We start from the raw sequence: 14,088 nt of genomic DNA on the forward strand, positions 1-14,088 counted from the left end.
TACCTAAAATAATACTCTTTTGGGGGAGATATGCCACTTTTTCATATATTTTTTTCTTGAAGATATTTGATTTTTTCCTCAAAGTCTTGGATTTCTTTCTTCTCAGATACACAATTTTCTTATAAATAATAACATTAATGTAGTTTAATTTAACATATTTTTAGAACATTTTAAATGTTTTTTTATCAAGGTGTGAACTGCCCCATAAACACATTGAATGTTTTCATTTTAACAGAAAAACAATCAAATGTGAGTTAAAAGTAAACACAGTGCACAGGTTTTTAGTTGGCAAAAAAGAAAATGGCTGCTTTAAACCCAAATGGCCGACTTTGTGTTGGTTTAATGGAAAGGGTTTGCTTGACTTTGTTTTCTTCTTCTTTTTTTCTTTCATAACCTGCCATGATGAACGTGGCCACTGAATTATGTTGTCAAATTGTAAAAATCTTGCTGGACAGCATTTGTTTTACTCTCCAGGCCCAACAGGACCCCCTGGTGCTTGGGTCAAAATCTAAAATTCTTGAAAAAGGCGTTGCTGATTTGATAAATTTGGGCCAGGGGTTCTTGAATATAAAAGCTTGTCTTAGTGCAGTTGTAATCTAGGTGTATAGGGAATTATGCTGGACAAACGCTGCATTGTTCATACTGAGCGGGCCCCCAATCATGAGTGAAGAGAGTGAGTGACGCTTAGTCATTGTGCCACAGGCCTTTTAGGACAAATTATAATAACTTTTATGGTTCATTTGAGAATTAAGACGCCGTTGGCACCAACATTTATGAAAACACAGACCATTTATTTTTGTTAAGGAACGTAGTTGAAAATCAGTGGGGGTTTTGCTCAAGAGTACATACTAGCCTTGCTTACTAATTGGTCAAGGACAAACGTAATAAAATAGCTTAAATTAAAAAAGAAAAAAAAGTCAAAGAAATCCATGTCTATTTCCAGTTATATGAGTAACAGCCAGGGTTCCATTGATTTAAGTGACACACTCCATTCTATTTCTACTAAAAACAAAAATATAATAATTTTCCTTCCATGGGAGTTTTTTAAATGGTTGACACAAGTAGAGGGTCATGCACAACTCAAATGTGATGCTCAAGCAATAATGGCGACATCTGCTGGAACTTACTTGTAAATAACATTAACGTACGACAGATTTTGTACAAAATGATATTCGTGTCAAGAATTGCGTTTTATTATTTAAACAACCATAAAAACGCTCAAGGTCCAACTAATGATGACGCTGAGACGGGAATTGTAGTGCCACAAATTGTAGATAATGTAAGAATTGTGAATTACTTCGTATAATTTCCCTTTTTATGTTCAACCATCAAAACGTCGTAAATCGATTCCGCCTGCCGCAAAAAAATCAAGAGTCGTTGCAACATTCGGACAATGATTTACCCTATTTATGCATTGCCCTTGTAATATATGACGCGATGTCAAAGATGATAAAAACAGTGTGTTGCTTGTGAGACCAGTCGTGTCTGATTATAACGGCTTTCTTTCGAAGACCGTACGACAGACTTTGCCTTCTGAAAACAATCCTCCATTTTCCAGCTGCACGCACGTCAAAACGTACTGGTGGCGCGTTCAATAACCCCGTAATTCAGGCCGTTAGTGACATTACACCATATTTGTCTAAAGATGTCAGTGAATTTGCCAATATTTTTACAAGGTGTGATTTTTCCCTTACAGTGTTTTTGAAACTGTAAGGTAATGAAATGTAGATTTTCTTCCAGTTGTCTTTCAAATGGACATACATGAAGTACTTTTCGTAACAACACAGACAAAGGCGTTGTGGTCATCAAAACGTGCACAAATGAGTACGCAACCTGACGTTGTGGCACGCATAACTGAACGTTCTCGGTTTCAAAAGCCTTCGTGGAAAAAATGTTTCCACTACTGTCGAACACAGCAGTCCAGTGGGGGCGTTCGAAATTGCGTTGTCCGATTGGGAGTTTAACAATTCCGATTCCCCACTACATCTGGAACGCATCATATAATCCCCATTCCCCAACATGGCCGCGAAATGGTGGTAGGCTGTTGTTGTACCAGTTAGCACCAGGCCAGCGAAAATCGAAATAATTCGCTATTTGGTTCACTCAACGGTCACTTGAAGGGTGGCTAAATCAACTTTATTGACGGAAGTGTTGTTTATTAAGTGTAAAAGATGAGTTACACCACGAAGGTAGTCCAGGTGACCAATGTGTCGCCGAGCACAACGTCGGAGCAGATGAGAACTCTTTTCGGCTTCCTGGGAACCATCGAAGAGCTCAAATTATTTCCACCAGAGTGAGTGAACAAACCGACTCGTTGATTGCTTGATTCATTCGGGGTTAGCTTTTGTGGCTATTTTGCTATGTTACCGCCATAGCCACGCCGAAACGCGACGCATGGCCTAGCCCGCTAACGCGACTTGTGAAGCCTGGCTAGCTAACTCTGCTAAATGTTGCCGTCGAAAATCCGATTTATTTGTCGTTTTTGGCTGAAAACGGCCAAATATAAACGTATCCGTGTTAAGTAAGTGTCAGGATACGCGGGATTTACCCTTTGGCTGTGAAACTAACCTGTAAACAGATTTACATGTGAAATATTTAGCCCAAGGTCGTAGTGAAATATGCACGCATTGTTGTAATGTCTGATGGGCACTTTTGCTAATAAAATGTCAATACGTGAGTGCACATCAATACATTCTGCATTGTCTTTTTTGAGAATCCATAGAGAACAATGCACACGCGACAATGACGTCATTGATGCAAAAAACGCTGCAAACAAAACGACGGACGAAGAATGACAATGGACTATTGCGCGGTTGTGTTATTTAAGCATTCTTGCCTTTGGATATAGTTTTTTTAATTTATTTTTTACAAAGTACTGTATATTGAACTATTTTGCATGACAAAATGACTCAAATGCAATTTATTTAAAGTAGGGCTTTGGCCTAACACCAAAATGCAAATAGGCAAGTCTTTGGGCAAAATCAGTAAATTTGTGGATGTGTGGAAACTATTTACGTTCATATTTCACCGCTCCAAGTTGAATTGCCCTGATATGACATTAAATTGCCATCTTTTTCTTTTCCCTTTTCTACAGTGACTCCCCTGTGCCAGTGACATCGCGTGTGTGTTTTGTGAAGTTCCAGGAGCCCGAGTCTGTTGGCGTGTCCCAACATCTGACCAACACTGTTTTTGTGGACCGGGCACTGATCGTGGTCCCGTTTGCTGAAGGTTTGTGTCCTCACGAAAACCTGCCAATGACTCAAAAGTCCATTCAATTTTTAACTACTAAGTGCATTCAGATTACATGTAATGGAGATTTTGGTGTACTGTCCCAAAGAAAATTATGTGACCAAAACACTTCATGGCAGTATACCAAAATTTGGATGGAAAATTAGTTGATTAATTTCAAACTGTGGGTTCTGAATTCAATCATCAATTCAATCAATGCATTTGAGTTCTCCCCTCCCCATACCGGACTATCCTCTGTTAAACTTCTCTCTGTCATTTGTGTGTGCCTGTGTGTGTGTGCGCGAGTGTGTGTGTGGATTTGTAGCGAAGAAGTGAAAAGCATCCCCCTGGTTGATGGCTGAAAGTGGTCCTCTGCCCGCCAACAGGGGACTGTAAACATTTGCAAAAGGCCAGGATACATTCAAGCCCCACCCCTCTCTTATTTTGTCCTCTGTTGTCTCTCTCTCCACTTTTTCTCTTCTTATATTAACTCCCATCTCTCCTAGGTGCTTTAGAGGGAAGCACTAGATAATACGTAAGGTTACAGAATTGCTCAAACGTGGACGCAACCAACATTTGGAGAAAGTATGCCGAAGGGTGCACTCGTACTTGGGTCCTTACCATGATGTTCAAGCATGCTTTTCGATGTGTGTTTGTACGCTTTTAAAAGATCCAAATTACACCGGGCGCGAAACTTGATGTTCAAATTGTTCCACTAATGTCGGGGCGCAAGCTTGGTGCGCTAAGTAAAAAACAGTCATAATTAAGGAAATGGTCACAATATTATGACACAAAAAGGTTTTGTTTGAAGAGAATAAGGTAATCACGAGAATATAACCATGTTAATCTCAGGGTAAACATAAGAAACCAGTCAAAATAATAGGAGAAAAGGTTGTAATTATATTGGCTTAATGTAATTTAAGAATGTGCTAAATATGAGGAAACATTAAAATAGTCAAAATATGTGAAAAGTAGAATTTATTTAAGTAATTTGTGAAAACTAAGTCGCAATATTATGACATGTTGTAAATTTAAAGGTATAGGTAAAGGTTTTTATCGGTATCACAAGACCAAAGCAAAAAAAAAAAGTTTGTTTTCAGAGAATAGCCAAAATATAAGAAATGGTTGTACTGTAATTTTATTATAAGTTGTAAGCATGGGGGGGGGGTCAATATTTTAGAAAACGTTTTCCGTTTAGGAGACTTCACATTTAATTATGCAAGTACGAGTAGTTACCTTAAAAAAAAAAAGATGAGAATAAACTAATGACCTCGAACGTGGGTTTGTTAAATTTTTGTTCTACTAAAACAAAGCTTCACCATTATTAGCCTTTTCCCCATACCACATTTATTCTAGGTTAATTTTGATTTTACAATAGTCCCCCCCTCCAATGTGGCCCTAAAATGATGATAAGCCCAAAATTTGTGACTCGCGCAATGTCGTATGATGACGGGCGCGGTACGTGACAGTTGGCACAGTGAATGCACCCTCCGGTTAGTCCAAGAAGGCTCCAAAATGAACACTTGATTGAGGATTTGTGCGTGCCAAAACACTATAATTAGCCGTCTACTTTGGCTGTGCGCTTGTATGTAAAACCGGTTTAATGAGAGCATCCGTAGTCGTTAAGAGGTCTTGCATAACAGTGTGCATCTGAGACGGCCGCCGTCATGACTCACTGGATGTTGCTTCACTGCGTAACATTTAACAGTGGTCTTCTTTTTGTTGTTGTGTTTTACAGTTGTTTTTCCCTGGCTCAGCCAGTCCCGCAGGCTGAAACGCTCCTGCAGAAAATACCAACCGACTTAATTTGTCTCCTGCAGCCATTTTCTCTCCCCCCCTCTTTCTCTCTCTCTCTCTCCAGTGTGCTCTTTTTGTTTACATGTTGTCATGTGTGTGTGTGTGTGTGTGTGTGTCCACGATGTTTTAGAGGAATTAAAGGGGGTTGGGTTGGGGGGGGGGGTCGAGGGTCATTTTGGGGTAGATTTTCATCATGCTTTTCCGAAAGTAGTCAAGACATCAAAATACAGAAGACAGTCAACCAGAGCCAAAACCTAAATCCAATAGAAAATCTGCCCTTGAAGTCTGGCATATTTGTAGCGCTCCTGCGAAAACCAGACTGCGGATTTTGGTCCGTTTCGATCGTTTTTCCGCAGCCCATACTTATAGCACTGTACAGTTGTGCCTTGAGAACCAAGTCACAGACTTACACGTTTTGTGAAATACCAGCATTTGTTCTCTGAGCGTTTTGTGGTGGCAGTCAACTCGGCTCACTCCACAGCAAGCGGCAGTTTGCATTTGGCATGGGCTGATATTAGATTCGGACGGTTTGATAACACTGAGCAAAAATATCACCGTTTTTAAAATTACGGTTCGAGAATGACCTTTTTTGAAATATTTGAGTGAATAGAAACTTGTTTTCCCCCTATTGAGCACAATGTATTTCATTTTTAATCAGAATACTGAAAATTTGGTACAGTAGAAATTTGAATAAATGTAAACATTATTTTGATCTAATTCTTGTGGGATAATCATATTGTCCTTGGGGCTAAGTAGTACCCGCTGGCAGTATTATTATTTTTCAGTCTCAACAAAAGGGCATCTGTTTGCCATATCTGGTCTTGCTCTCTCCAGCTCCGTTAAGAACCAAAGAGGAGGGGTTAAAAAAAAAAAGTTCATTGGAAGCAATTAACTTAAGAGGTGTTCACTCAACTTTGCAAGCAGTCAATCATAGTGTGCCTTGCATAGGCGTACCCTCCAAAAACATAAGAGCTTAGACAGCCCATGCCTATTTGGCAGATGCTGAATAAGTCGCAAATGGAGTGAAGCTACTGTCAAACTAAACAAAAAAAACTGAATTACATGTGTGTTTAAATCCACCAGAACCTGTAAAGCTTGCTTTAAATGTTTAGCTTAATGCTAAAAAATAGTGTTAAACAGCATATTGTTGCTGTCCTGTGAAAAACACTTATGTCCATTTCTGTCACTTTATTATATTTTTATGTTTATGGGAAAAAACTGAATGCCGTCATCCCAAAAAACGTTTAAAAAAAAAAGTGTTTTTCACCGGACAGCAATGATATATGGTCTGACGAATAGTATTGGTGTTGCAGTGCTTCAACCGTTTAGGCAACAAATATTGGGGCACATGGTGGAGCAATGTGTATAGACAAATAATAAATATAACAGCATTCACAGGCATATATTCTTTATCTTCCATGTAGAACAACTCTGTCTGCAGCTTACTGTGAAGCAGCCTCCATGCATCTCCATATTTGTTTTATTCTGCCCCCCAGGTGGCTAAGGCGCAGCAACATCAGGAGCGGCAGATTGCTATTAAGAAATAAAATGACCAAAAAATGCATCATTAAAAAGTCTTACAAGTAATTTATTCATCAATCTAAAATCAATTCTCTTCCAGTTTTTTAACACAATTTTTTTTTTTTGCATATATCCAAAAGAAATGAACAATTAAAAAAATAAAAAATAACTGATGTCACCAGAACCGTTCCCGTCGTTGACGACGCCCACCGAGTACTCGGTGAATGCTTTATGACGACCACCTGTGACGAGAGGATCGTTGTGAATGCATTTTCACACGGAATTAAAACGTCCTAAATCCAACTTTCCTTAATCCATGGGAACACTACGATGCATTCCGACTCCAAATTTGTAAGTCAGCGGCGAACTGGGGACCCTTTGTGTTTAGCGAGCTCACTGGTGCATGATTATTTGACAAATGTTGTCCAAATTGTTTCCTTTTGAAAGACCGTCTAACAAAGTCAAAAGGAGTCTGATGATGTCTGACGTTTTGACTTGATTTTGCTTTGAGTAGTTGAGCATTGCCAGGTAAGCAGAACAAAATGTTACAGCAGGTTGTTGCTGCTGCTGTCATGTGGTTTATATTTCACTTGTGATGTACATATTTTTTTTTTCATTTATTTTGGAGACATTGTGTCAGACTTTTTGCCAACCGCCCTAAAATTCTCTCTGTTGTTTGTATCTCCGATTTTTTTCTCTGTGTGTGCTTTTTTAGTAGCGAAGGCGCCGTGAGTGAATCGCTTGTTTGAGTAAACCGTCTAAATGAAAACTCACTGCCCATTGGAGAAGAGCTGGGCTTGCTCACGTTTGGTTCATGACTTAGCAAACACGTTCAGGTGATACATTCTTGGCAGTGTTCATTGGACTTAGTGTGATTGTATTGCCAGCATTAGTTTGTGTCACTGCAATCATTGTGTTGACGTCTGCACACCCGTGGAAGGTATAAACCTCTCAGTGTGAAGGCACTTGACTTTTTCTTGGACATGTTTGAGGCGCGCGCGCGCTCGCCGCTTCCCGTTGTGACGCCGCCGTGTGTTCTCTTCAGGATCCATCCCGGACGAGGCCAAAGCGTTGTCGCTGCTGGCGCCGGCCAACGCCGTTGCGGGGATCCTGCCCGGAGGAGGACTTCTTCCCACGCCCAACCCCATGCCCAATCCTGCTGTAAGATGGCAGAACGCCTCTCGTGGCGGGAATCGCGTTCAGTCCACAAAATAACTGTCGTCTTCTCTGCTCAGATGGGGGCTAACCCGTTTGCTGGTCTCAACATGGATGCCATGGCTGCGTTTGGATTCCCAGGACCCAACATGAATCCTCAGGTGAGCAAAAGTGTAGCAAGTGTGGGAAGTCATTTCAAAAGTGATACTGAATAGATTCACTACTAGGGTCGTCGAAAAAAAATAATTTCGGCAATATATTGCAATATTACCGTGCACGATTCTCGTATAGATTCAGTATGCGGCAAATCGATTTTAAAACATAAATTTTTGATGGAAATATTCAACAAAACATCTTGCTTGAAAGTTAGCTTTTAAACCAAGAGTGCCATCTAGAGGAGTCAAAAGATATCACAGGTGCTTCATGAAGCTTCATTTGTCCGTCTGTCTGGTTAACTGGTTAGCTAGCTAGCTAGCACCTTTAAACCAAGAGTGCCAGCTAGAAGAGTCAAACAATTTCACAAGTGTTTCATGAAGCTTAATTTGTCTATCACTACTGATTAGTATTTTTGAAATTTTGAAGGAAAAAATATCGCAATAATCAACATAGATTTGTATTATGATTAATTGTTATCTAATCGCATCGTGAACTATGAATCGTGATACGGATCGGATCGCCAGGTAAGAGGCAATTCACACCCCTATTCACTACTAATAGTGAAATGTTTAGTTTAGTATTTTAATTGTAAGCTTAAAACCATTTTTGTTACTAATCACGGTTCCCTACGCACAAATCGAACCATCAACTGTTTTTGGGTGAGAAACCATATTCCATATTTACTTGTTTTCTAAAAAGCCCAAAGGAGACTCAAGATGGTGCCAAAATCATGCTTAATAGAAAAGTAGTCGTACAAATAGCAGCAGTGCCTAATGTCAAGAAATCAGAACTTCTGATAAGGATTTCATGTTTCAAGGGATACTTGACTCATTGAGCCATTTTCAGCCGTAAAAAGTTAGTTTTTGTCCAGAATGAATTTGATGACTTCATTATTTTTCATGTACAATTAGTACCTTTAAAAACGATTTTTTTCCCCACTTGTTGTCGACTAAAGATGACATCACATGTGCGGAGTATGTAGGTGACGACCAATCACGGCTCACCTGTTTTCTGAGTTTGGTCAGCAAACTGAAAATGTGTTAATGAGTCAAGTATCCCTATAATGACTACTTAAAATAAAAGCATATCTACAATACTAACATTTACTGAGATGCACCTTTTATAGTATTCTCTAATGTAACGAAATTATATTTCGATTGGGCTTGAAGCAGTTGATAAAATACATCAATCATCCATTGAGGGAAATTTAAATAAATAACTGCACTACAACTAAATGTAATGTGTATACTAAGAGATAAGCATTTAAACGAATAAATATCTAATGGAAAAATATCAAGCAATACATTTTTAATTGAGAAATGTTTTCACAATGAAACATTATGTAACAAATAGTGAAGCTGATGTACTTTAGACGGCAAACAATTTAAAGGGGAAGTCAACTCCAAGTTTTTCTAGACGATATGTTCTAGGCGCCCCCACTAGTCTAAATAATTGTATTGTGATTAATAATGTGTTTGTGGAATCTGAATTGAGCAGCAAAAGCCACCCATTTGTATCCATCTCAGGGGGCGGCCATTTTGTCACTTCATCATACTCAGTCAGGTAACGACCCAAAAAAAAGTGAGCTTGCGATTGGTCGTTACCTGAGCAGCTGTGATGTCATTTTCAGTTGACACTAACAAAATGGCCGCCCCTGAAGGTAGATGGCAACAGGTGAATTTTGCTGCTTAATTCATATTCTACAAAGTCAACATTAATCAGAATGCTGTGTTTAGACTAGTGTGATTGCAAACCGCGTATTGTGAAGAAAATGTTTGGGTGGAGCGACTCAACTGGTGCCCTCCATTTTACCTCAATGGCTTCATGACATCATTAATCAACAATCGGTTTCAAACAGTGGACAGAAATATTGATGATTGAATATTTTATGCAAGCAAATCAAAGACGACATCATTTTATGGCATTGCTGGAAGATCAGAGGGACTAATTGGGATGCTATTATGTCATCCCTTATGATGCCGGCAGCCATTAGGGGGCATACTTTACTCTGTTATTATTTTGTCCATTCTAATTGTTGATTGTCGATGTGTGCCTTGGCAGGCTGCAGACCAGCTGCTGAAGCTCATGGCGGATCCTCAGTAAGTTGACAAAAAAGTGTCCGTGTGATGCCTTTTGCTTTCCCGTGCAAACTAACACGCCTTGTGGCGTAGACTCAACCCACTGGCCGCCGGCTTCAACCTGAGCGCCGGCCTCAAAGCCGACGCCGCCAACAAGGAAATGGAGGAAGCCATGAAGCGGGTGCGAGAGGCGCAGTCGCTCATTTCTGCCGCCATTGAACCCGGAAGTGAGTTTTTCTTATTTATTGAGTTCAGCCGTTGGACACCTTGTCATGTGACGGCTCGTATGTCGCTCCACTAGATGAGAGCCGGAAAAAGCGATCTCGGTCCCGGTCCAGAAGGAGGCGCTCCCGATCCAGGTCCAGACGCAGGTGCGTGTTGAGAAGCCACTTAAATGCGGTTATAAATGTATTTTTATTATTTTATTGATGTGTTTATTACTTTTTTATTGTTTATGTATTCATTATTATTATTCCTATTATTTTTTAAATAATGAAAATTGGTGGTAACACTGGTGCAACGTTGCAGGCGAAGCGGCAGCAGGTCCAGACGGCGCTCAGTCTCCAGAAGCAGGCGGCGCTCCAAAAGCCCTCGCAGGAGGCGGAGCCGCTCCAGAGAGAGAGGCAGGCGCTCCAGGACCAGATCCAGGTACACGCACCGAATAATTACCTCGGATCATAGACTTTATTGTTCACACACTGGCAGCAGTTATCTACTGAGCTCGTTTTAACTTTGCGGCTAACCAAAACAGCAGCATCTTTCAAGACCTTCTTGTTTAATTTGAATCCAGACACAAAATGGATGACAGAACAAGCCAAAAAGATTCTTTTTTTTTTGGGGAGGGGGGTGTCTGAGCAGATTTGTCTCTGATGATACATTAAAGGCGAAAACTTAAGAACATGGAATGTTTCCAGCAGAGATCGTAAGAAGGAAGAGGCGGTGAGGAGGAGGTCCAAGACTCCGCCCAAGAGTTACAGCACCACTCGGAGGTCACGTAGCATCAGCCGGTGAGTGGCGGGACGCTCGCCGGCTCTTTTGAGTTTGAGAGCCGCGCTAACGTCTTTTCCTCTCTGCTGTCCTCCTGGCTAAGGAGGCGCAGACGCAGTCGCAGCGCCAGCCGCTCCCCGAAAAAGTCACCCAAGAGGAGGAGCACCAGATCTCCGTCTCCTCGCAGGTTAGCAGAGAAGAGATTAAGGGGGGGGCAATGGACTTGCACTGTTGTTGCACCTCGTCACAATAAGGCTGTCCTGACAGCTGTTATATGTAGGCACTTTTATTTTGTAGGTGCAGCGGGAAGTGTTTACTTCTTACTTTCTTCAGTCACAGTGCAGATGATTGGCAGATGGGAGGGGGCGGGGTTTGCAATGAGCAAGAGGTTTACTTTAGCTAACTTCCCTATAGCAGCTCATCTGGAAGGGGCTGGCAAGAAAATCATTTTTGGCGCCATTTAGAAAACAAAATATGCGAGCTACGTGTGTGGTGGGGGTCTGCTGCGTGTGGCGAAGCTATAACTGGTAGCAGCTTCTCGTAAGTTAAGTGTTACCCTTCCATTACGAACCACGCACAACTTTACTATTTAAACACCACATTAAGAATAAAAACAGCTAAACTTGTCACTGAGATAACGGATATGACGTCACGCATTTCTTGTTATCGTAGTTTCGTAATTACAGTGTGCGCATTGTTGAATGCAGTACTGTTAATTGTACTAATGGGCCTAATTATTATTAAATATGTATAAAACACTCCTGCATGGAGTCCTGCTGTGATGTTCCTGACAGAATTTTTTAAATATGAAAATAACAATAAATTGTTCAGGAAGTGAATTTCTTTAGGTTAGTTCTCTGAAATGTGATTTGGTCAAAATGTTTGGTGCAACTAACTTCAGAGCTGGTGCAACCAAGAAAAAAAACTTGGTCGCACCTCTCCAACCAGTAAGAAAAGTAAAAAAAATAATAATTGTTTTTTAGCCTAAGTAAATGGGACGGATGAGCTGATCATTGAGAATGCAACAAATGTTTGTTTGTTTACATGTAGCCAGTGCCGCCCATTTCATATTACACTAGATAGATGGTGAAATGTAAATTCAATGAAGTGTGGTTGAGTAAACTCCTTTCATTTGTACACGTACAATAGTTGGCATGCTCGCTATGGGTGTTTTAGCCTGACCTTGCATTTACCGCCATTGGCAAGCGAGATGCCACATTATTGCAATATTATCTGTGTCTGCGCTGTGACGGGTTCGCATGAATAGCTTACTCAATACATCCTGCACACATTCCACATTTACACATTTGAGAAATTATTTAACGCATATTAACAAATCAAGGCTGTGGAAAATGTATTGGTTTTGTTGGCAAATGGTCTTAAATAGGTCTTCAAAAGTCTTCAATTTAACTCGAAGAAAACCTGTAGGAATTGTGTTTGAAAGACGGATGACTTTTGTTGTCTACCGCAGACACAAGAAGGAGAAGAAACGTGATAAGGAGCGAGAGCGCCGTAGCGACAAAGACCGAGGACGTGAGGAGAGAGAGCGCTCCACCAGCAAGAAGAAGAGAAGCAGGGACAAGGACCGGGACCGGGACAGGGACAGGGACAGGAAGTCTGACGTAGGAGACAAGGGAGATATCAAGGTAAAAGCAAGCATACGGCAAATGACTTGTTTTGATTGGTACTTACTTAGATTTGACACTGCAACAAAAAAAGAAAATGCTTGCTGATTTTTTTTTGTCCTTGTAAAGTTAAAGAAATTGTTAAACTAAAAAAAAAAAAGGCAATTTTTTTCAGATTATTTTTTGCTCTTGTAAAGTTATAGTTAAACTAAAAAAAAAACAAGCCGAATTTGCAGATTTTTTTGCTCTTGTAAAGTTAAAGAAATAGTTAAACTAAAAAAAAAAAAGCAAATTTTTGCTGATTTATCGCTCTTGTAAAATTTAAGAAATACTGTTAGAAATATTGTTAAACAGTCTGTAAGTTATGTCTTTTGTATTTATTATTAATCAGCTAATCAGAATTTAATTTGTCCAAATATCTAAATCTGTATCGGCCCTCCCCCAAAAATTTATTTTCGTCTGACCCATCAAAAAACATGTCTGTCAAAAAACAAATCTGTGGTTTTGCGGTTTCAGATCACGAGGGATTACGACGAAGAGGAGCAGGGCTACGACAGCGAGAAGGAGCGTCAGGAGAGGAAGGCGTCCGACTACTCGGACTCTGACTACCCGCCTCAGTTCGCCGACGGCAACGGCGACTCGCGGCAGGCCAACGGCGACGACGACGACGATGACGACGACAACGCGGATGCCCAAGAGGACGACATGGACGTCAGCGACTAAGCGCGCCGTCTTTTGCTCCGTCCGGCTCGGCCCATCCGAATATGACTTGTGATTCAAAGAAGAAGAAAAAGCCCCAAACATTTTTCCCATCGTGATTTGCTTCCTTTTCCACCCGTCACATTAGTGCGTTCATGTTGATGCTCACATTTAAACTGGACGTCCAAGTTGGAAGGTGTTGCTTTTCTTCCCACGTTAAGCTACAATTCATATGCGTTGTTTTTGGTAGGCTCTCCCTTGTCCATGTTAGCGTCTTGGTTTTTGGAAATGTTTCTTTTATCAAGGATTTCTTTTATATAAATAAAAACCGTTTGGTAAATGATGCTGGGTAGTTAGTGGTTTCTTTGGAGTGGTGCCCTCTGCTGGCCATTAACACTCCACTCTTGCGTGCCAATGATTCTACAAACGTAGAATAACACAACTGATTATTAAATGAAAATCATTTAATTTTGTCAACTTAATTTGAACATTTCATGGTTATGCGTTTTTACTTTAAACATTACAACAACAAAAAAAGGTAACTAAAATAATTTAATTGCCTCAATTCATAAGAGTTTAAAAAAACGAGCTAAATGTTAAATATATTAAAGCACTTATTACAGTTCTAAAATTATCTTTTATATTTGGGTAATTGAAAACAGCATATTTTCACATTGAATGCAATCCATTTTCCGAACAACTTCTTAAACAAAATACACAATATTTGGTGCACGAAAATGTTTGTACCATGTTAAATTTAAATGCTAACATTCTTCTGTTTAAATTCGTAATTATATTACATTATATTTAATGTAAAGTACTGCAGAGTACAGAATGATGTA

At 40.1% G+C, this 14,088-nt stretch overlaps 1 protein-coding gene across 2 annotated transcripts; it reads left to right on the forward strand.

The window, feature by feature from the left end:
- Positions 1 to 1,938: 1,938 nt before the first annotated feature.
- Positions 1,939 to 13,589, forward strand: srsf11 (serine and arginine rich splicing factor 11). Of its 2 annotated transcripts, none has more exons than XM_086083934.1 (12): positions 1,939 to 2,293; positions 3,095 to 3,228; positions 7,592 to 7,707; positions 7,782 to 7,862; positions 9,919 to 9,956; positions 10,029 to 10,162; positions 10,237 to 10,306; positions 10,464 to 10,583; positions 10,850 to 10,942; positions 11,026 to 11,109; positions 12,394 to 12,568; positions 13,064 to 13,589. In XM_086083934.1, exons 1-12 carry the CDS (start codon positions 2,172 to 2,174, stop codon positions 13,268 to 13,270), a joined length of 1,374 nt encoding a protein of 457 aa, XP_085940060.1. In that variant the 5' UTR covers positions 1,939 to 2,171; the 3' UTR covers positions 13,271 to 13,589. The 2 variants fall into 2 exon arrangements, with proteins under 2 accessions (XP_085940060.1, XP_085940068.1); XM_086083942.1 differs by having other exon boundaries at positions 1,941 to 2,293; positions 10,853 to 10,942.
- The last annotated feature ends 499 nt before the right edge of the window (positions 13,590 to 14,088 follow it).

This window comes from Leptonotus elevatus, chromosome 1, assembly GCF_054856555.1.
Source record: "Leptonotus elevatus isolate MCC_2025b chromosome 1, RoL_Lele_1.0, whole genome shotgun sequence".
Taxonomy (NCBI): Eukaryota; Metazoa; Chordata; class Actinopteri; order Syngnathiformes; family Syngnathidae; genus Leptonotus; species Leptonotus elevatus.

Coding starts and splice junctions, on each gene's coding strand:
- srsf11 (XM_086083934.1), top strand. CDS start 2,172: ATGAGTTACACCACGAAGGTAGTCCAGGTGACCAATGTGTCGCCGAGC. Junction 3,229..7,591: donor CGTGGTCCCGTTTGCTGAAG/GTTTGTGTCCTC, acceptor TGTTCTCTTCAG/GATCCATCCCGGACGAGGCC. Junction 7,863..9,918: donor GACCCAACATGAATCCTCAG/GTGAGCAAAAGT, acceptor GTGCCTTGGCAG/GCTGCAGACCAGCTGCTGAA.